Genomic DNA, 23194 nt, shown 5'->3' on the forward strand with positions numbered 1-23194 from the left:
ATCCTTGCTGGGTAGAGTAATTTTGGTTGTAGGTTTTTCCCTTTCAACACTTTAAATATGTCTTGCCACTCTCTTCTGGCCTGTAGAGTTTCTGCTGAAAGATCAGCTGTTAACCTATGGGGATTCCCTTGAATGTTATTTGTTGCTTTTCCCTTGCTGCTTTTAATATTTTTTCTTTGTATTTAATTTTTGATAGTTTGGTTAATATGTGTCTTGGTGTGTTTCTCCTTGGATTTATCCTGTATGGGACTCTCTGTGCTTCCTGGACTTGATTTACTACTTCCTTTCCCATGTTAAGGAAGTTTTCAACTATAATCTCTTCAAATATTTTCTCAGTCCCTTTTTTTTTCTCTTCTTCTTCTGAGACTCCTCTAATTCAAATGTTGGTGTGTTTAATGTTATCCCAAATGTCTCTGAGAGTGTCCTCAATTCTTTTCATTCTTTTTTCTTTATTCTGCTCTGTTGCATTTATTTCCTCTCTTTTATCTTCCAGGTCACTTATCAGCTCTTCTGCCTCAGTTTTTCTGCTATTGAGTCCTTGTAGAGAATTTAAAATTTCATTTATTGTGTTGTTCATCATTTTTTGTTTGCTCTTTAATTCTTCTAGTTCCTGGTTAAACGTTTCTTGTATTTTCTCCATTCTATTTCCAAGATTTTGGATCATCTTTACTCTGAATTCTTTTTCAGGTAAACTGCCTATTTCCTCTTCATTTGGTCCATCTGGTGGGTTTTTATCTTGCTTCTTCATCTGCTGCATATTTCTCTGTCTTCTCATTTTGTTTAACTTACTGTTTTTGGCATCTCCTTTTCGCAGGCTGCAGGTTCGTAGTTCCTGTTGTTTTTGGTGTCTGCTCCCAGTGGGTGAGGTTGTTTCAGTGACTTGTGTAGGCTTCCTGGTGGAGGGGACTGGTGCCTGTGTTCTGGTGGGTGGGGCTGGATCTTGCCTTTCTGGTGGGCAGGACCACATCTCATCTTGTGATTTGGGGTGTCTGTGAACTTAGTATGGTTTTAGGCAGCCTCTCTGCTAATGGGTGGGGTGTTTTCCTGTCTTGCTAGTTGTTTGGCCTATGCTATCCAGCACTGGAGCTTGCTGGCTGTTGGGTGGAGCTGGGTCTTAGCATTGAGATGGAGATCTCTGGGAGAGCTCTTGCCAATTGATATTACATGGAGATAGGAGCTCTCTGCTGGTCCAGTTTGCTGAACTCAGCTCTCCCACCTCAGAGACTCAGGCCTGACACCAAGCCAGAGCACCATGACCCTGCCAGCCACAAGGCTCAGAAGAAAAGGGAGAAAAAAAGAAAGAAAGAAAAATACATTTAAAAAATTATTAAAATTAAAATATATAATAATAAAAATAATTTTAAAAAAGAAGAGAGCAACCAAACCAATAAACAAATCCACCAATGATAACAAGAGCTAAACACTATACTAAGATAAACATAAAATCAGAAACAAATCAGTTGCAGACAGCAAACCCCATGTCTACAATTGCTCCCAAAGTCCACCACCTCAATTTTGGGAACATTTGTTTTCTATTCAGGTATTCCACAGATGTAGGGTACATCAAGTTGATTGTGGGGTTTTAATTCGCTGCTCCTGAGGCTGCTGGGAGAAATTTCCCTTTCTCTTCTTTGTTCACACACCTGCTGGGGTTGAGCTTTGTATTTGGCCCCAGCTCTGTGTGTAGGTCACCCTCAGGCATCTGTTCCCACCCAGACAGGATGGGGTTAAAGCAGTGGCTGATTAGGGAGCTCTTGCTCATTCAGGCCAGGGGGAGGGAGGTATACGGTAGTCATAATTGGAATGCAGGGTGAGCCTGTGGCAGCATAGGCTGGCATGACATTGCAACAGCCTGAGACTTGCTGTGTGTTCTCCCGGGGAATTTGTCCCTGGGTCACGGGACCCTGGCAGTGACCGGCTGCACAGCCTCCCAGGGAGGGGAGGTGTGGATAGTGACCTGTGCTTGCACACAGGCTTCTTGGTGGCTGCAGCAGCAGCCTTAGCATCTCATGCCCATCTCTGGTGTCCACGCTGATAGCCACAGCTTGCGCCCATCTCTGGAGCTCGTTTAGGTGGTGCTCTGAATCCCCTCTCCTCGTGCACCCTGAAACAATGGTCTCTTGCCTCTCTGGCAGGTCCAGACTTTTTCCCGGACTCCCTCCTGGCTAGCTGTGGTGCACTAGCCCCCTTCAGACTGTGTTCAAGCAGCCAACCCCAGTCCTCTCCCTGGCGTCTGACCTCCGAAACCGGAGCCTCAGCTCCCAGCCCCCACCTGCCCTGGCCGGTGAGCAGACAAGCCTCTCAGGCTGGTGAGTGCTGGTCGGCACCGATCTTCTGTGCAGGGATCTCTCTGCTTTGCCCTCTGCACCCCTGTTGCTGTGCTCTCCTCTGTGGCTCTGAAGCTTCCCCCCACCACCCCCCGTTTCCACCAGTGAAGGGGCTTCCTAGTGTGTGGAAACTTTTCCTCCTTCACAGCTCCCTCCCAGATGTGCAGGTCCCATCCCTATTCTTCTGTCTCTGTTTTTTCTTTTGCCCTACCCAGGTACATGGGGAGTTTCTTGGCTTTTGGGAAGTCTGAGGTCTTCTGCCAGCATTCAGTAGGTCTTCTGTAAGAGTTGTTTCACATGTAGATGTATTTCTGATGTATTTGTGGGGAGGAAGGTGATCTCCACATTTTACTCCTATGCTATCTTGAAGGTGCCCTCCTTTTTGCTATTTTTAATTAAGGTTGAAAACCTTTCAATGATTTGTCATTTATAATTTTCCCTTTCAGTTGTTTATTATTTACTGTTTTTCTCTATCTACCTTTTTTCTATACCCTGTTAAACACTTATTTGAAAGACCTTTTTATATAACAAGCACATTAGCTGTTTGTCACATATTGTAAATACTTACTCCAGTTTAATATTTGCTATTTAATTTTGCTTATGGTGTTTTCTTTTTTATTTTTACGTGGAGAAGTTTATAATACTTATGTTGTCACATTTCTCTTTTTTTCTCTCAGGGATTTACCTTTGTACATATCCTTAGAAAGTTCTTTCCCACACATATAATGTATGATCTTACTTATATGTGGAATGTAAAATTTGCCTTTTGCAGAGTGAAATGCACTCAGAGCAAAAATGTAAGTAGAGGATGGAGTCAGGTGGCTCTGGGTTCAATTACAATCTCTGCCACATAATGGCTAGATGACCCAAATCTAACTGTCAATTTTTCCACTTTTAAAATGAGAACAAATATAACTACTCCATGAGTTAAGAGGAGTAAGAAAATATCCATGAACTAGTAGTATAATGCTGGCAATATGTAGGTCTTGTATTCCCTTTCACACTCTCAGAAATTCACTATTTCCTTTATTAAAAAACATTTCCTTTTAGCAAAGATTGTGGGATGCTAACATTAAGTTCTTGTAGTTTTTATAATCATACTCTGAAAAAAGCTTTGTTTAAATGACTGTAATATGTATTAATGTCTGAAGTGTTCATTTAAAACAATTTCTCTTTTATATGAATAAATAAAATACTTTTGTTATGAGGAACTGCTAAAATATGTTTTTGGCTAAAAATGTAGCATTGTTATATTTAGAGAAACATTTGGCTAACACTAATAGCTATATGTGTTTATTTCGTAGAGAGATGCTTCATGTCAGTCAACATAAGATACAGTGTAAAGGCAATTACAGTGGAAGCCACTTGTAGAATATATATTGTATAATTTCATTCCTATTTATACTGCAGAGTAAACATAATCTGCTTAGTATAGTACCATGAGCCAGGTATTCCATGCCTATATCTTACATGTGATAAAATGGGTATGAAAAAGACTTTTGGAGCTGTGATATTGGAAAGACTGGTGAAGTTCCAAATAAGTGATAGCTTTTTTTTTGACAGTAAGAGAATATGTAGATTATTGCAGTGAACTCATTACTCTTCTCTTATGGGCTCTAGTTTGAAAAATCTCATGGAATTAAGAAAGAGAGAGAGAGAGACAGACAGACAGAGACAGAACAAGAAAAGTTGAACTAGCCAGAAACTGCATGTACTGATGGTATGGGGCATTTTCAGGCTGGAATAACATCTTTATAGCATTGTTAATGAATCTGAATCTAGTTTATGTCCACACGATTCAGTTGAGTAATGTTTAATAATCCCTGTATCCATGAACACTAGCTGCTGTGACACTAGAATAATCGATAGATAGGATAATAGATTTCCCCATGTTCGTACTAGTCAAAAGTAATTTTAAATTCTACATCAGAATTAAATAGATCTGACGGTGAAAGTAACAGATCTTAGAACACTGATGAAAGCTATGGTTCTCCTCTCCAGAAAAATGCATACAGGTACACACACAATTGTGTGTGTGATTTCAGGAGACTCAGAGACCCACTGAATCCCATCCATGAACCTCAGCCTGAGAACCCCATACCTTTAGAGAAGAGGGAAGAATACCTCTTATTAAGACAGGAAAATAGTAAGGCTCTCTGTGCCTGGTATATGTAGATTTTTTAATCTGGAGAAGGGTTATATAACTTCTTCATGAACATGAAAGGCTATAGGGAGAATAATGGCTCATTATAAACATTTCCAGAAGAAAAGCAAAAGGGCTTGATCAACAGACAGAATTTGTATTTTAGTCTGAGAACTTCTGGATTAGATTTATGTATCTGGAGTGTTTAGAGAAATGTGAAAGCCTATGTCAGATACTCTTTTACTGTGTGTGATTTCATCATCATTCTAAAGGCAAATGTGATAATCTTAACCAAATTATTAAATTCTTCCATTAAGCTTTGTATTTGCTTTGTTATGATTGATTAATATAGTAGCTTCCAAATCTGGGAGGCTCATTGAAATGCAAATTTTTAGACCCTCATCATAGAGATTTCACTTAAGCATGGTCCAGAAATCTATATTTTAAAGTCACTTTGTATCACTCTTTAAAGCCAGTGAGATCAGCTCTGGGGAATCAGGTTTATAGTACAGTTGTGATCTGGTCATGATGATAGGGTGGTACTACTTGTCTATAATTTGCAGTACATAATAAAGGCTAGTTTATGATGGAGGAGATGCAGACATTGAGGAAGGATTCAAGAGACAAATGATAAAATTAAGGGCTAAGCTAAGGTCCTGGTGTTTCCATAAGACTGTGGATTAAGTGGCAATTCCAAGAAGACCCACCCAAGATTTTCATCCTAAGAAGCTTGGCATGCTTCCAGGCCTGTCAATGTAGTTATTTCTGTCAGAAGAAGGGCCAGCTGTGCATGTGCTGAGTGTAGGCTCATTAAGAAACTTAAGGAGAAAATGACAGGTATTGACGAAAGCCAGTCTTTGTTCTTGTTAACAAAATGTGAAGGAAAGTTCCTAATAGAAGGGAAAAAAACAAGACAACAGGAAACCAGGAAATGTTAGACTTCGATAACTTTGAAAGCATCAAGTCCTCTGACAGTAGGATGGAATACCACTAATAGCTAACATTTATTGTGTTTATCATGTACTGGTTTCTGGTATAAGCACTTAACATAATTATTTTACTTAATTGATTAACTTACAAGCACCCTATGGGGTAGGTTTTTTTTTTTTTTTTACAGAGGAGAAAATGGAGGCTCAGCGAGTGTAAGTAACAGGCTAAAAGTCACACAGCTACTACCTGGCAGAGCCTGGATCTGAAGGCAGCGTGACTAGAGCCAGAGCCACGTCTGTGAGGCAGAGAAAGAGGAGCAAAGGTTTGACAGGAGCTGGGCCTCCTCCTACCACCAGCACCATCATCGTTGCTAGCATACTGAGAGCTCTAAGCTCTGTGCTCTCTCTCCATTAGCTCACTCTTGGAACTAGAGAAGTGCTGTGATTGTCCCATTTTACAGCTGAGGCACAGTGAGTCACGAGGAGGTTGGTTGACTCGCCAGGGTCATGGAGCTTGTAGGTGGCAGAGGGGACACATATCCAGACAGTTGGGTTCCAGAATCCACACTCGTATGCTTGATTTTATCCAGAATATTTACAGAAGCAGTGTGTGTGGGAACAAATGACAACAGGTTTTGATGACCCCCAACAAAGTCTCTGTTTCATTGAGTGGAAGATGTGCTTTCTTTCACATTTATAAATTTACCCATCCTTTTCTTTGAATATAATGTTTTAAAAACTCATTGATTTGTTTTGCCCTTCAGATGATCTCCTTCAGTGAAAGAACTGTTGAGCATTGAGCATAGAGTCTTAATATGCTTTAAACTGTTCTTTAAGACACTCTTCTGAGAATCAGCATGGATTATACATTCAAAGAAAAAGTTTCTTTGAGAGCCTTGGCAGAATGAAGTAGTTTTACTAGAAACTGACCTTGTATTATGTTGGATTAGCTGTGTTGTTTTCATATGTTTCAAGTACATGGCATCCTGCATCTGTGTTTAGGCAGAAGTCAGTGGGGGTGGGGAGAATGGGGTTGCCAGGCAGGCAGAGAACTCAAGTGCCCCAAATGCATCACATCCTGCTCCCTAATCCTGGGCTTCTGATGGAGAGTAGGCTGGTCATGGGTGAGTGGCTTAGGACACTAAAACGAGCAGCCCCTTGGCCAAATATTGTGGGACTAGGAGCCACTAAAAAGCTTATTTTCACCAAATGTATTATAACAATTCAAAGCATGCCTTTATGTGATAACTCCACTATGAATCAGCTTTATAGGGAAGGTCTGAGTCTATGTTCCTTTTTTTTTTTTTTAAATTACATCTTTTATTTATTTATTTATTTTTATATTTGTTTTTGGTTACGTTGAGTCTTCGTTTCTGTGCAAGGGCTTTCTCTAGTTGCGGCAAGTGGGGACCACTCTTCATCGCGGTGTGCAGGCCTCTCACTATCGCGGACTCTCTTGTTGCAGAGCACAGGTTCCAGACGCGCAGTCTCAGTAGTTGTGGCTCATGGGCCTAGTTGCTCCGTGGCATGTGGGATCCTCCCAGACCAGGGCTCGAACCCGTGTCCCCTGCATTAGCAGGCAGACTCTCAACCACTCCGCCACGAGGGAAGCCCTATGTTCTTTTTTGAACACAGGAGACAGGCTATGGCAATACGATTGCTTGTCCAAGTGTGGTGTTTTCTCTTAATCCCCTTGGCCTCTGGTGACTTCCGTGGGCCATATCTTCATAGTGTGGATAGGTGGCAGCCATCTGTCCATCATCTTTTATATCAAGTACATTCCAAAGTTAGATGGAGTTTCAATATTTACTGTGACTCCATGAGGTCTACCCTACTTACCTTATATTAAAAAGCACCCTATATATATAAATGACCCACAATCCTGACCTCCCATATCATGCTCTACTTGTCCTTTTCCCCCACAGAATTTATTGCCTTATACTACTATATAATTTATTTATTTACTACATTTAGTGTTTATTGTCTGTTCCCGCCTTTATCCAACTAGAATGTAAACTCGTGAGTGCAGGAATCCTAGTTTTGTTCACTGAAACACCCTAACACCTAGTACATAGGTAGTTAAGTGATTAATAAACAGTGAATGAATGTTTTCCATTAAAATCTAACTCTGATCAAGTCTGATTAGAAAGCAATCCTCACTGCTGGTTTTAGAACTAGAAATATACTCTTTAAAAGTTTTTTCTTTTCTCAAATTTTGAGACAAGTAGGTATAGGGTAAAATCCGTCCATGTCTTACCTTGAAAGCCATTTTTAAAATCGGCTCCATTTGGTAGGAGATCTGGAGTGTATTCACTGTAGCCACCTACATAAAACTGACTGAAGACATTGAGACCAACCAGTTTTCCTGGGGAGATGATGGATTTATTTTGCTGATCATCTACCTTCAAAAGGGAAAAAATTCAAAGCTTATTAAAAAAGAAATTGATTCTCCAGGGTGAACTGTTAAGATACCCTTTTGTTATTTCCCATTAACTTGGCATGAAAACTTACAAAGACCTGAATTTTGAAGAACTCAAAAACACTTTACCACTTAATTCTCTGCTTCTCTGCTGGTGTCTTGTCTGTTACTATGAAATAGCTAGCAGTCACAGTTCTGCATCTCAATCAACATCACAGTTCTTCAAAGATTAGGAGCTGGCATCCCATTGGGCCTCCTCCATCTGGCCTTACCTCCCTCTCATATCCATTCTCAAATGACCACCAGTCATTTATCATCAAATGGAAACTGACCATGGCACCCGGCCCCCTTCTTAAATTTCTTGGTAGCTCTCCATAGCTCTCCCGATGCAAATCTAAACTATTTAGATAAGTCCTTTGATGATACAGACCTTGTCTCTCTCCAGCCGCACCTTTCGCTTCCCTCGCCTGAAAACCAGACCAAACTATTGGTGTTCCTTAAGCCCACTCTCGCCATGCTTCTTTTTCTGAACTGCTATTTACGCCAGTGTCACCTCTTTTGAGAAGCATTCCCTGAATCCTCTCTCTCACCTTGTTTATGTTAGTCATCCTCTAATTTATCCCCACACCACTTAACTGCAACACGCCCTAGTCTTCTGTTTTGTGTGCTAGTCTGTGAAATTCGTGGCAGCAGGCGGCCCGGCTCTTTCACCTCTGTCCCTCAGCACAGGTCCGATAATACAGCAGCACGCAGTAATATTGTGGGACGGATGGAGGGATGACCCTTTACCTTCAGCCAGCCTGCTCGGAAGGACCTCCCCAGATGGACCGTGTGGATCTCATGGCTCAGATCGAGGGGATCGCTGCTGACACTTGCTGTGCCAGATCCCAGGTTGTAACTGTAAACCATGCGGCCGCTGCGCAGACCAACGGCCAGGAAGTCATCACCACTCAGCCCTGGAAGGAGAAGAGGCAGAGGGGCAGCCCACTGAGAGGAAACCCAGGAGGCTAGGCAGCTGCTTCACCCTCTGGCTCTGAGTCACAGACCCGAACAGTGAGTTATAACCCACACGTAACTTCTAATCCGCACTCAGGTGTGTGTGAAACTGTGTATTATTATCCAAACCCACAGACTCTGTCTGAGCATGAGGGTTCTGGTCAAACCAGGGGAATGCTCAATAACTAAAAAGTGGGAATTAAAATGTCCTTCGTGTCTAAATGAAATTCAGTGTGTACTTCAGCATAATTAGAACTTCACAGTGGAGTAAAAAGCTGCTTTGGTACTGAATGAGATTCAAATGATTGAGATAACCTAGCATCAGCTTTGAATTTCTCTCTGTGGTTTGAGGAGAGTATAAAGAAGATTTCTTTCTATAGTTGCAGAGTGTGTTCCAATTGTTCTGTTGCAAAAGCTCTCAACCACACCCCCATGACCAGTTCAAGGCTGGCTGTTTCTGCGTTCCCTATTTGCCCTCTCCCTGCACTAGTCCAGGGCCATTAATGAAGCACACATAGTTGCAGAACCCCGAACACTCAGGATGCAGCTCATAGACACCCATGGGGAAGGGCAGGTGGTTGGGAGAGTCCTGGCATTGGGCACTAAGGGAAGATCCTGGAAGTAGGTTTGGTGGCTTTAGGAATGTCTGCGATGGTCAGTGGTGTGGGTCCAGGCAGATGGGCAGTACACACATAGGTCAAGGCAGAGCTTCTAGAGCTCGATGGGGGCAAGAGGTCTGTGGACAGCATAGAGAAAATACATCATCCTGTTTCTCAAAGGTGTGTTTGTGGACCTTAAAACTGAAGTTCGCTGGTCACGGAATTGAGGCAAGGACTTCTGCTTGGAGGAAGAATAAGGACCCCATAGAAGTAAGAAGTTTAATCACAGGGCAAAAAGCAGAAGTGAGTCCTTGGATGTGGGCAAATTTGGGTGTGTACAGCACCCCTCTGCATTTCTAAGGGTGATACCTTGCCTGCTTCCTTGACTTCTCTTGGTTGTTAGGCTGATAAAGGTAAAGGAGAGAAAAAAATCTGCAGGGCTGGGGTTTCCAGATAATGTAAGGGAGTGGGTTTCCTAAAGCACTTGAAAGCAGAAGACTGAAGTATTATTTAGAGATGCTTGAACTCTGCCTCTGCCTTTTTCATGGGTCTGCTGTGAACCCTGAGCTGGGTTATTTTGGAAGCGCCTTAGGTGAGAGCCGTTGTTAAGCATGTCGGGAACTTCCAGCAAATCTCTCTCTCTCTCTGGTGATTTCTTCCCACCTCTAGTGCTGTGGCAGTTTAGCTGGGCTGAGAATTTAAAATAGGGAGAACTCCCAGGGGAAAACATACATTCAGGAAGGCAGTTAGAAAGGAGAGTAAGCATCCCTAGAGGCTGGAGGCAATGTCTCAGGAGGGTGTTGGAGTGCAGATGGGAAAAGGAGTGGGGGAGAGAAGGGGACAGCAGAGTCCGCCTGTGGCTGCGAATGGGGCTCTTTGAGAGATTCTAGCGGCATCTGAATCATCTTTGCAAATTGTTCAGGGTGTTGGGATGGAGACGGTGTCCTGTGGACTGAGCTGGTGGTGGGAGAGCAGATCTACCTGAGCCTCACCCTTCTTTCCTTCCCGACCTGTTGCCATTCCTCTGTTCTGAGTCTCTGGCAGCCCATTTCACACCAGGAACAACTTTACCCTCAAAGTCCTCACAGGGTTGGCTCAGTTGCCATGGGCAGTGGAGGAGAAGGAGCACGGGGTGGGGGACAGTCATTGTAACAGTATGGGGAGAAGGTTAGGGCAGTTACAAGGAGGTGATTTTGAGTTGGTTTCTGAGCTAACCCATAAAACGACCAACAAGAATTTGCTAAGTGGGTGAGAAAAGGGGGGATGCAGAAGACATATGTTCGAAGCTGAGGAAATAACTTTGCAAAACCCCAGGAGGGGCAAGAACATGGTATCCTTAGGGAGCTTCTGGGAACTGGGTGGGGCTGGCGTTAAGTGTATGTGCGGGAAAGAGACATGTACTTAAGGACCTCCTATACTACAGTGAATGGTTTAAATATTTTACTGGAGACTCTCAGGAGCCATGAAAGGATTTTGAATGAGAGAATTACATTAGATATGGCCTTTAGAGGACTCTCATAGCAGAGGTGCAGATGGAACTCAGAGGCAGATAGTGAACCTCATTGGAAGGTCATTTAAGTGACTCAGGAGAGGAAAGATTAAGGTCTAAATAAATCAAGGCAGTGGCAGAGGAGACAGAAAAAAGGGGAGGAATTTGTGTGTGATTTGGAAAGAAACTTTGAAAGGATGGATCCATTTGGAGTAAAAAGTTGAGAAAGAGGGAGGAGTTGGGGGCGGTTCTGAAGAGTCTAGTTTACAGAGCCGGGAGGAATGGCCGGTCAGTCACAGAGATAGGAGCCTGGAAAGGAGGGTCTGGAGAAGGAGGTTGACTCTAGTTTATAGATGCTCCTGCCCACAGACACATCCCAGAGTGTAGACGTGAAGATGCACTAGGAGGCGGGGATAAGGAGAGCCAGGGAGCAAATCAGACCATGAAGCTGATGACAGCATTGTATCTGCAAGCCATGGGTCTATTAGGGTTGCCTCTACCACTCTTAATCTGAACCTCCCCTCAGCACCCTGGTGGTGGGCGACAGAGTAGATAGGGAAAGAAAAGCAGCTGACTACCAGGGCTGGTGCTGGGAAGGTGAACAGTATTTTAGGGACTTGGAATTGCTCTGAGGTGGTGTTTTGCAAACCAGGAAGTCCATCACGATCACTCAGGGAGCTTGTCAAAAATACAGATTCTAGAAGCTACCTTATACCACTTGTATGAGAATCTTTGAAACTAGGTTCTGGAAATATATATATATTTTTTTAATAGGCTTCCCATCTGTTTATGAAGCCTGATGGGACGGATGTTAATAACTTTAGGAGGGTCGGGGCACGTGACCTGTGCTGTCACACAGGGCTTTGTGTTCAGAAGAGCTTGATTTAATGCTCCACTGTCACTTCTTGAAATTCTTTGAACTGTGCTGTGAAAATGTCCATGAGACAACAGAGCATAAGCCAGAATACAGGCAATACACACACAACATGCATGTTTGTTGTTTCTTGCCACCCCGTTCATATGTAGTGTTTGTGACATCCCATGAGAACAGAATTCCCCCAACACTGGTATGTACTTAGGAGCTGGTGCTGAGAAGGAAGGATTTAGAGCAATTATGCTGCAAGTGGTAAAAGAGGGAGGAAGGAACGATGGGAGTTGACTTTAGATGAAGAGAAGTTAAGAGTAACAAGATCTAGGAAGTGAATAAAAATCCTTTTAGAATGTACAGAAAAAAACCCAACACAAATTTGGTCTCTTTGTGGCTAGGAAGAAGAGATGTAACTCAGTTCCACAAATACTGTTAAGCAGAGAGTTTTGAAGGAGGTGTGTTATGGTGAGGCGTAATTAGCATTATAACAACTCATGATACTGGTTAGAGGAAATTTCATGGGGGAAGATGAGATGCTGAGACCAGAATAGCATCTGGCCTCATCATAGGCAGAGGCCAGTAGAATGGAAGCAGGAGCTTCATCTAGGTGAGGAGAGGAATAGTGGCAAGGGCAATGATGATGAAGAATGGAAACAAAGTGAAGGATGCTACCATGACATTTTGGAAGAAAAGACCAAGGAGTTTGAGACAAAGAGTTGCCAGGTCACTTGAACGTTCTCAGATGGTCCTTAGAAGTGTGTGATGCACTAGGGATGATGGTGGTGAAGGTCATAGATTCTAAATATATTGTATAAAATCTTGGGATGGAAAATAAAACGTTTGTGTCACAGGCATGTGGTTATAATTAAGTTTATGACATTTTGTTCCCTAAATTATTTAGAAGAGTTTATTGGATTTGTTTGTTTGTGGTTTATTTCTTCTACTATTTACATCAGTGGTTCTCCAACCTGGCTGGACCTTCTTTTTTTTTTTTTTTTAACGTCTTTATTGGAGTATAATTGCTTTACAATGGTGTGTTAGCTTCTGCTTTATAACAAAGTGAATCAGTTATACATATACATATATCCCCATATCTCTTCCCTCTTGCGTCTCCCTCCCTCCCACCCTCCCTATTCCACGCCTCTAGGTGGTCACAAAGCACTGAGCTGACCTCCCTGTGCTATGTGGCTGCTTCCCACTAGCTATCTATTTTTATGTTTGGTAGTATATATATGTCCATGCCACTCTCTCACTTTGTCCTAGCTTACCCTTCCCCCTCCCCATATCCTCAAGTCCATTCTCTAGTAGGTCTGCATCTTTATTCCCGTCTTGCCCCTAGGTTCTTCATGACCAATTTTTTTTTTTTTTTTTTTAGATTCCATATATATGTGTTAGCATATGGTATTTGTTTTTCTCTTTCTGACTTACTTCACTCTGTATGACAGACTCTAGGTCCATCCACCTCACTACAAATAACTCAATTTCATTTCTTTTTATGGCTGAGTAATATTCCATTGTATACATGTGCCACATCTTCTTTATCCATTCATCTGTCAATGGACACTTAGGTTGCTTCCATGTCCTGGCTATTGTAAATAGAGCCGCAATGAACATTGCGGTACATGACTCCTTTTGAATTATGGTTTTCTCAGGGTATATGCCCAGTAGTGGGATTGCTGGGTCGTATGGTAGTTCTATTTTTAGTTTTTTAAGGAACCTCCATACTGTTCTCCATAGTGGCTGTACCAATTTACATTCTCACCAACAGTGATTTAATCCACAAGCATGGACAGGAAGGGGAAATCTATTATATAGGAGGGAGGAAGGGTATCAAAGGTTTCTGATAGTAAGCCCAGGAAAAATGATGCAGGTCACTTTGACCTGAAGGAAAAAGAGAGACACAAAACAGAGAGAGAAAATAGGCAGAACAGTGCAACAATCCTTTCTGCCTTAGGGTAATTCTAATGGAGTTCTTACGAGAAGAAACACGCAAGCTAAGTAACAGTAATTAGAGATGGTCTAATTAGCTTCACCTGGAAAGAAGTCCTGGTGAAGAGTAGCTGGTAGTTGGAGCAATTGATTCATTAAGTCCTCAAAAGGAAGAATAAGACATGGATAAAAGCAATAACACAGACCTGTGCATGGGAGAGAATTCCTGGGGGCACCTGTCCTGCCATTCCTCCCACTGACGCAGGTCAATCATGGGATGCTGTAAACCATGAACATGACAAGCATGTGCTGTCATGTGGTCTGCTTGAAAGGACACACCAGAAACGGATCCCATGGCCTGGGAAGAGGCAGAAGCCACTCTCAGGTGCCCTGTGTGGGATTCAGGACCATTTGGAGGGCTGTTCCTCGGATCGTTCTGAGGGAGCATTTGGGAGAAAAGCTTCATATAGAGAGTGCTGAGGAAGCCTCGTGTATTTCAGCCCTCACCAGGTAATCCAAAGATTAATATTGTGACTTTTAACAACGTAGAAACATGATCATCCTCATTCAGCTGATCCAACAATCTTTTAATTCCAATGGGAAAAAAAGAAATCTTTCTGAAGTGTTTTATTTGGGACGAAATTTTGGTTTATTAGTAGAGAAAGAGTGGACATGACTTGTTATAATTTCTTCAAACTATTCTTCCAATATGGTAAACTATTATAATGTATTAAATGTAATTTACCTTGATAAAAATGATGCGGTTGGAACCAAAAGAGGTAAGTCGAGTTCGAGGTACCACAAGGAGAGCAGTGTTTAATCTTGACCTCTTTACTAATTTAACTTCTAGCTGCTCACTTCCTCGTAGCTCTCTTTTGAAAAATGGGAATGGTAATACTAATGCTTCATAGGATTGTTTCTAGCAATAACATAAAATGTTTTTCTTCCAGTTTTATTGAGAGCTAATTGGCATACAGCACTGTATAAGTTTAAGGTGTACAGCATACTGATTTGACTTACATACATCATGAAATGATTACACTAAATTTGTGAATATCCATCATGTCATGTAGATATAACATTATAGAAATAAAAAAAAAATTTATCCTTGTGATGAGAACTCTTAAGATTTACTCTCTTAACTACTTTCATGTGTAGGAGAGAGATCTTCAAGATGGCGGGGGAGTACGATGTGGAGATCACCTTCCTCCCCACAAATACATCAAGAATACATCTACATGTGGAACGGCTCCTTCAGAACACCTACTGAACACTAGCAGAAGACATCAGACTTCCCAAAAGGCAAGAAAATCCCCACGTACCTGGGTAGGGCAAAAGAAAAAAGAAAAAACAGAGACAAAAGAGTAGGGACGGGACCTGCATCTCTGGGAGGGAGCTATGAAGGAGGAAAAGTTTCCACACACTAGGAAGCCCCTTCACTGGCGGAGATGGGGGGGTAGGCAAGGGGAAGCTTTGGAGCCACAGAGGAGAGTGCAGCAACAGGGGTGCAGAGGGCAAAGTGGAGAGATTCCTGCACAGAGGATTGGTGCCGACCAGCACTCACCAGCCTGAGAGGCTGGTCTGCTCAACCTCTCAGGGGGCACCCTGAGAGGGGCACCTGGGGGCTGGGAGCTGAGGCTCCAGTTTCGGAGGTCAGATGCCAGGGAGAGGACTGGGGTTGGCTGTGTGAAGACAGACTGAAGGTGGCTAGGGCACCACAGCTAGCCAGGAGGGAGCCTGAGAAAAAGAGTGGACCTGCCAGAGAGGCAACAGACCACTGTTTAAGGATGTACAAGGAGAGGGGATTCAGAGCACTGCTTAGACGAGCTCCAGAGATGGGCGCAAGCCGCAGCTATCAGCATGGACAACAGAGATGGGCATGAGACGTTAAGGCTGCTGCTGCAGCCACCAAGAAGTCTGTGTGCAAGCACAGGTCACTATCCACACCTCCCCTCCCTGGGAGCCTGTGTAGCCTGCCACTGCCAGGGTCCCGTGATCCAGAGACAACTTCCCGAGGAGAACACATAGTGTGCCTCAGCCTGTTGCAACATCACGCCAACTTCTGCCACCATAGGCTTGCCCCACATTCCAATTATGACTACCAAACCCCTCCCTCCTGCCCCTGGCCTCAGTGAGCAAGGGAGCCCTAATCAGCTGCTGCTTTAACTCCCTCCTGTCTGGGGGGAGGGGACAGATGCCTGAGGGAGACCTACATGCAGAGGTGGGGCCAAAAAAAAGCTGAACCCCAGAAGCTGTGCGAACAAAGAAGAGAAAGGGAAATCTCTCTGTGCAGCCTCAGGAACAGCGGATTAAATGCCCACAATCAACTTGACGTACCCTGCATCTGTGGAATACCGGAATAGACAATGAATGTTCCCAAAATTGAGGCAGTGGACTTTGGGAGCAACTGTAGACTTAGAGTTTGCTTTCTGCATCTGATTTGTTTTTCATCTTATGTTTATCTTAGTTTAGTTTTCAGTGCTTGTTTTCATTGGTGGATTTGTTTATTGGTTTGGGTGCTCTGTTCCGTTTATTTATTTTTTTCTTTTTTCTCTTTTTGTGTGTGTGTGTGTGTATGTTTCTTTGTGTGATTTTGTCTGTTTAGGTTTGCTTTTACCATTTCTCCTAGGGTTCTGTCTGTTCTTTCTCTTTTCTTTTCTTTTTTTTAGTATTTCTATTTTGTTTTGTTTTGTTGTTTTTTCCTTTTATGACTGTGTGTGTGTGTCTATGTTTCTTTGTGTGATTTTGTCTGTTTAGTTTTGCTTTTACCATTTGTTTGGGGTTCTATCTGTGCGTTTTGTTTTCTTCCTTTTCTTCCGAGCCGTGTGGCTGGCAGGGTCTTGGTGCTCTGGCTGGGTGTCGGGCCTGAGCCTCAAAGGTGGGAGAGCCAAGTCCAGGACACTGGACAACCAGAGACCGCCTGGCACCACATAATATTAATTGGTGAGAGCTCTCTCAGAGATCTCCATCTCAACACTAAGACCCAGCTCCACCCAACGGCCAGCAAGGCCAGTGTGGGATGCCCCATGGCAAACAACTAACAAGACAGGAACACAAACCCACCCGTCAACAGAGAGGCTGCCTAAAGTCATACTAAGTTCACAGACACCACAAACACAACACTGGATGTGGCCTTGCACCACAGAAGGACAAGATCCAGCCCCACCCACCAGAACACAGGCACCAGTCCTCCCCAACAGGAAGCCTACACAACCACTGAACCAACCTCACCCACTGGGAGCACACACCAAAAATAACAGGAATTACAAACATGCAGGCTGAGAAAAGGAGACCCCAAACACAGTAATTTAACCAAAATGAGAAGACAGAGAAATATACAGAAGTAGAAGGAGCAAGGTAAAAACCCACCAGACCAAACAAGTGAAGAGGAAATACGGAGTCTACCTGAAAAAAAATTCAGAGTAATGATAGTAAAGATGATCCAATGTCTTGGAAACAGAATGGAGAAAGTATAAGAAATGTTTAACAAGGACCTAGAACTAAAGAGCAAACAAACAATGATAAACAACACAATAAATGAAATTAAAAATACTCTAGGAGAAATCAGTAGCAGATTAACTGAGGCAGAAGAGCAGATAAGTGACCTGGAAGATAGAAGAGTGGAAATAACTACCAGAGAACAGAATAAAGAAAAAGAATGAAAAGAATTGAGGACAGTCTGGGACAACATTAAATGCAGCAACATTCAAATTATAGGGGTCTCAGAAGAAGAAGAGAAAAAGAAAGGGTCTGAGAAAATATTTGAAGAGATTATAGTCGAAAACTTCCCTAACAAGGGAAAGGAAATAGTCAGTCAAGTCCAGGAAGCACAGAGAGTCCCATACAGGATAAAGCCAAGGAGAAACATGCCAAGACATATATTAATCAAACTATCAAAACTTAAATACAAAGAAAAAAATATTAAAAGCAACAAGGGAAAAGCAACAAATAACATACAAGGGAATCTCCATAAGGTTAACAGCTGATCTTTCAGCGTAAACTCTGCGGCCAGAAGGGAGTGGCAGGACATATTTAAAGTGATGAAAGGGAAAAACCTACACCAAGATTACTCTACCCAGCAAAGACCTCATTCACATTCAAAGAAGAAATTAAAACCTGTACAGACAAGAAAAAGCTAAGAGAATTCAGCACCACCAAACCAGCCCTACAACAAATGCTAAAGGAACTTCTCTAGGTGGGAAACACAAGCAAAGGAAAAGACCTACAAAAACAGACCCAAAGCAATTAAGAAAATGGTAATAGGAACATACATATTGATAATTACCTTAAATGTAAATGGATTAAATGCTCCACCAAAAGATATAGACTGGTTGAATGGATACAAAAACAAGACCCACATATATGCTCTCCACAAAAGACCCACTTCAGACCTAGGGACACATACAGACTGAAAGTGGGGAGATGGAAAAAGATGTTCCATGCAAATTGAAATGAAAAGAAAGCTGGAGTAACAATTCTCATATCAGACAAAATAGACTTTAAAATAAGGACTATTACAAGAGACAAAGAAGGACACTACCTAATGATCAAGGGATCAATCCAAGAAGAAGATATAACAATTGTAAATATTTATGCACCCAACAGAGGAGCACCTCAATATATAAGGCAAATACTAACAGCCATAAAAGGGGAAATCGACAGTAACACAATCATCATAGGGGACTTTAACACCTCAGTTTCACCAATGGACGGATCATCAAAAATGAAAATAAATAAGGAAACACAAGCTTTAAATGACACATTAGACAAGATGGACTTAATTGATATTTATAGGATATTCCATCCCAAAACAACAGACTACACTCTTTCTCAAGTGCTCATGGAACACTCTCCAGGATAGATCATATCTTGGGTCACAAATCAAGCCTTGGTAGATTTAAGAAAGTTGAAATCATATCAAGTATCTTTTCCGACCACAATGCTATGAGAATAGATATCAATTACAGGAAAAGCTCTGTAAAAAATACAAACACATGGAGGCTAAACAGTACGCTACTAAATAACCAAGAGATCACTGAAGAAATCAAAGGGGAAATAAAAAAATACCTAGAAACAAATGACAATGAAAACACAATGACCCAAAACCTATGGGATGCAGCAAAAGTAGTTCTAAGAGGGAAGTTTATAGCAATACCATCCTACCTCAAGAAACAAGAAAAATCTCAAATAAACAACTTAACCTTACACCTAAAGCAATTAGAGAAAGAAGAACAAAAACCCCACAAATTTAGTAGAAGGAAAGAAATCATAAAAATCAGATCAGAAATAAATGAAAAAGAAATAAAGGAAACAATAGCAAAGATCAATAAAACTAAAAGCTGGTTCTTTGAGAAGATAAACAAAATTGATAAACCATTAGCCAGACTCTTCAAGAAAAAAGGCAGAAGACTCAAATCAACAGAATTAGAAATGAAAATGGAGAAGTAACAACTGACACTGCAGAAATACAAAGGATCATGAGAGATTACTACAATCAACTATATGCCAAACAAAATGGACAACCTGGAAGAACTGGACCAATTCTTAGAAAAGCACAACCTTCTAAGACTGAACCAGGAAGAAATAGAAAATATGAACAGCCCAATCACAAGCAGTGAAATTGAAACTGTGATTAAAAATCTTCCAACAAACAAAAGCCCAGGACTAGATGGCTTCACAGGTGAATTCTATCAAACATTTAGAGAAGCGCTAACACCTATCCTTCTCAAACTCTTCCAGAATATAATGGAGGGAGGAACACTTCCAAACTCATTCTCTGAGGCCACCATAACCCTGATACAAAAACCAGACAAAGATGTCACAAAAAAAGAAACTACAAGCCAATATCACTGATGAACACAGATGCAAAAATCCTCAACAAAACACTAGCAAACAGAACCCAACAGCACATTAAATGGATCACATATCATTATCAAGTGAGGTTTGTCCCAGGAATGCAAGGATTCTTCAATACACGCAAATCAATCAATGTAATACACCATATTAAAAACTGATGGATAAAAACCATATGATAATCTTGATAGATACAGAAAAACCTTTTGACAATATTCAACACCCATTTTTGATATAAACTCTCCAAAAAGTGGGCATAGAGGAACCTACCTCAACATAATAAAGGCCATATGACAAACCCACAACTAACATCATTCTCAGTGGTGAAAAACTGAAAGCATTTCCTGTAAGATCAGGAAGAAGAGAAGGTTGCCCACTCTCACCTCTATTACTCAACGCGGTTTTGGAAGTTTTAGCCACAGCAGTCAGAGAAGAAAAAGAAATAAAAGGAATCCAAATTGGAAAAGAAGAAGTAAATCTGTCACTTTTTACAGATGACATGATACTACACATAGAGAATCCTAAAAATGCTACCAGAAAACTACTAGAGCTAATCAATAATTTGGTAAAGTAGCAGGACCAAAATTAATGCACAAAAATCACTTGCATTGCTATACACTAACAACGAAAAATCTGAAAGAGAAATTAAGGAAACAATCCCATTTACCATAGCAAGAAAAAGAATAAAATACCTAGGAATAAGCCTACCTAAGGAGACAAAAGACCTGTATGCAGAAAACTATAAGACACTGATTAAAGAAATTAAAGATGATAAAAACAGATGGAGAGATATACCATGTTCTTGGATTGGAAGAATCAACATTGTGAAAATGACTATACTACCCAAAGCAATCCACAGATTCAATGTGATCGCTATCAAACTACCAATGGCATTTTTCACAAAACTAGAACAAAAAATTTAACAATTTGCATGGAAACACAAAAGGCCCCGAATAGCCAAAGCAATCTTGAGAAAGAAAAATGGAGCTGCAGGAATCAGGCTCCCTGACTTCAGCCTATACTACAAAGCTACAGTAATCAAGACAGTATGGTACTGGCACAAAAACAGAAATATAGATGAATGGAACAGGAAAGAAAGCCCAGAGATAAACCCATGTACATATGGTCACCTTATCTTTGATAAAAGAGGCAAGAATATACAATGGAGAAAAGACAGCCTCTTCAATAAGTGGTGCTGGGAAAACTGGACAGCTACATGTTGAAGAATGAAATTAGAACACTCCCAAACACCATACACAAAAATAAACTCAAAATGGATTAAAGACCTAAATGTAATGCCAGACACTATAAAACTATTAGAGGAAAATATAGGCAGAACACTCTATGACATAAATCACAACAAGATCCTTTTTGACCCACCCCGTAGAGGAATGGAAATAAAAACAAAAATAAACAAATGGGACCTAATGAAACTTAGAAGCTTTTGCACAGCAAAGGAAACCATAAACAAGATGAAAAGACAACCCTCAAAATGGGAGAAAATATTTGCAAACGAAGCAACTGACAAAGGATTAATCTCCAAATTATACATGCAGTTCAGTGTCAATAAAACAAAAAACCTAATCCAAAAATGGGCAGAAGGCCTAAATAGACCTTTCCCCAAGGAAGATATACAGATTGCCAACAAACACATGAAAAGATGCTGAACATTGCTAATCATTAGAGGAACACAAATCTAAACTGCAATGAGGGATCACCTCACACCAGTCAGAATGGCCATCACCAAAACATCTAGAAACAATAAATGCTGGACAGGGTGTGGAGAAAAGGGAACCCTCTTACACTGTTGGTAGGAATGTAAATTGATACAGCCACTGTGGAGAACAGTATGAAGGTTCTTTAAAAAACTAAAAATAGAACTACCGTATGCCCCATCAATCCCAGTACTGGGCATATACCCTGAGAAAACCATAATTCAAAAAGGCATGTGCCACTATGTTCATTGCAGCACTATTTACCATAGCCAGGATATGGAAGTGTCCATCAACAGATGAATGGATAAAGAAGATGTGGCACATATATACAATGAAATATTACTCAGCCATAAAAAGAAATGAAATTGAGTTATTTGTAGTGAGGTGATTGAACCTAGAGCCTGTCATACAGAGTGAAGTAAGTCAGAAAGAGAAAAACAAATACCGTATGCTAACACATATATATGGAATCTAAAAATAATGGTTCTGATGAACTTAGGGGCAGGACAGGAATAAAGACAGACTTAAGAGAATGGACTTGTGGACACAGGGGGAGGGGTAAGGGTAAGCTGGGACGAAGTGAGAGAGTAACATTGACATATATGCAGTACCCAAATGTAAAATAGCTAGTGGGAGGCAGCTGCATCGCACAGGGAGATCAGCTCGGTGCTTTGAGACCACCTAGAGGGGTGGGATAGGGAGGGTGGGAGGGGGACACAAGAAGGAGGAGCTATGGGGATATATGTATATGTATAGCTGATTCACTTTGTTATAAAGCAGAAACTAACACACCATTGTAAAAGAATTATACTCTAATAATATACAGCTGTGTTAATTATATTTATCATGCTGTACATTACATCTCTACTATTTATTTATCTTATAAGTGGAAGTCTCTGCCTTTTGATTGCCTTCATCCAGTTCCCCCTCCCTGCACACCCCACCTCTGGTAACTAGAAATCTGATCTCTTTTTCAATGTTTCTTTGTTTTTTAAGTATAATTTACCTACGACACCATATTATATTCTGTCATGCAACATAGTGATTCGATGTTTGTATACATTTCAAAATGATCACCATAAGTTTAGTTGCGATCTGTCACCAAATAAATATATTACATAGTGATTGACTATATTTCTCACACTGTACATTTCCTACTCTTGACTATTTATTTTGCAACCGGAAGTTAGTTTCTCTTAATCTCCCTTGGTATTTCTTTCCTCCCCCGAGCCTCCTCCCCTGTGGTAACCACCTGTGTGTTCCCTGTATTTATAACTGTTTCCGTTTTGTTATGTGTCTTTTTTGTTTTGCTTTTTAGATTCCACAATTAAGTGAAATCATACAGTATTTGTCTTTCTCTGCCTAACTTATCTCACTTAGAATGATACCCTTTAGGTCCAAGCATATTTTCCCAAGTGGCAAGATTTCACTCTTTTTATTTTATGGCTGAGTAATATGCTATTGTATGTGTGTGTGTCTGTATATACACACACACACCTTTATCCATTCATCTATAGATAAGCACTGAGATTGCTTCCATATCTTGTGTATTATAAATAATTCTTCAATGAACAGAGGGGTGCATATATCTTTTCTGATAAGTGTTTTTGTTTTCTTTGGATAAATACTCAGTAGTGGAACTGCTGAATTATATAGTAGTTCTAGTTTTTATTTATTGAGGAATCTCCATACTGTTTTCCATATTGGCTGCACCAATTTACATTCTCACCAACAGTGTACAAGGTCTCCCTGTTCTCCACATCCTCACAAACACTTGTTATTTGTTTTTTTGATAATAGTTCTTCTGCCAGGTGTTAGTTCATATCTCATTGTGGTTTTGATTTGCATTTCTCCAATAATTAGTGACATGCCTGTTGGCCATCTGTATGTCTCCTTTGGAAAAATGTCTATTCAGATCCTCTGCCCA

The 23194-nt window shown here is 41.2% G+C and overlaps 1 protein-coding gene across 1 annotated transcript in view; it reads right to left on the reverse strand.

The window, feature by feature from the left end:
- EYS (eyes shut homolog) overlaps nt 1–23194 on the reverse strand; it is a 1734738-nt gene that overhangs the window by 65218 nt on the left and 1646326 nt on the right. Inside the window, exons 36-37 of the mRNA XM_061207220.1 lie at nt 8608–8774; nt 7657–7801 (exon numbers count right to left, since the gene is read on the reverse strand). Coding sequence (XP_061063203.1) covers nt 7657–7801; nt 8608–8774 — 312 coding nt within the window. The remainder of the gene's footprint in view (nt 1–7656; nt 7802–8607; nt 8775–23194) is intronic.

Source organism: Eubalaena glacialis, chromosome 12 (assembly GCF_028564815.1).
Source record: "Eubalaena glacialis isolate mEubGla1 chromosome 12, mEubGla1.1.hap2.+ XY, whole genome shotgun sequence".
NCBI lineage: Eukaryota > Metazoa > Chordata > Mammalia > Artiodactyla > Balaenidae > Eubalaena > Eubalaena glacialis.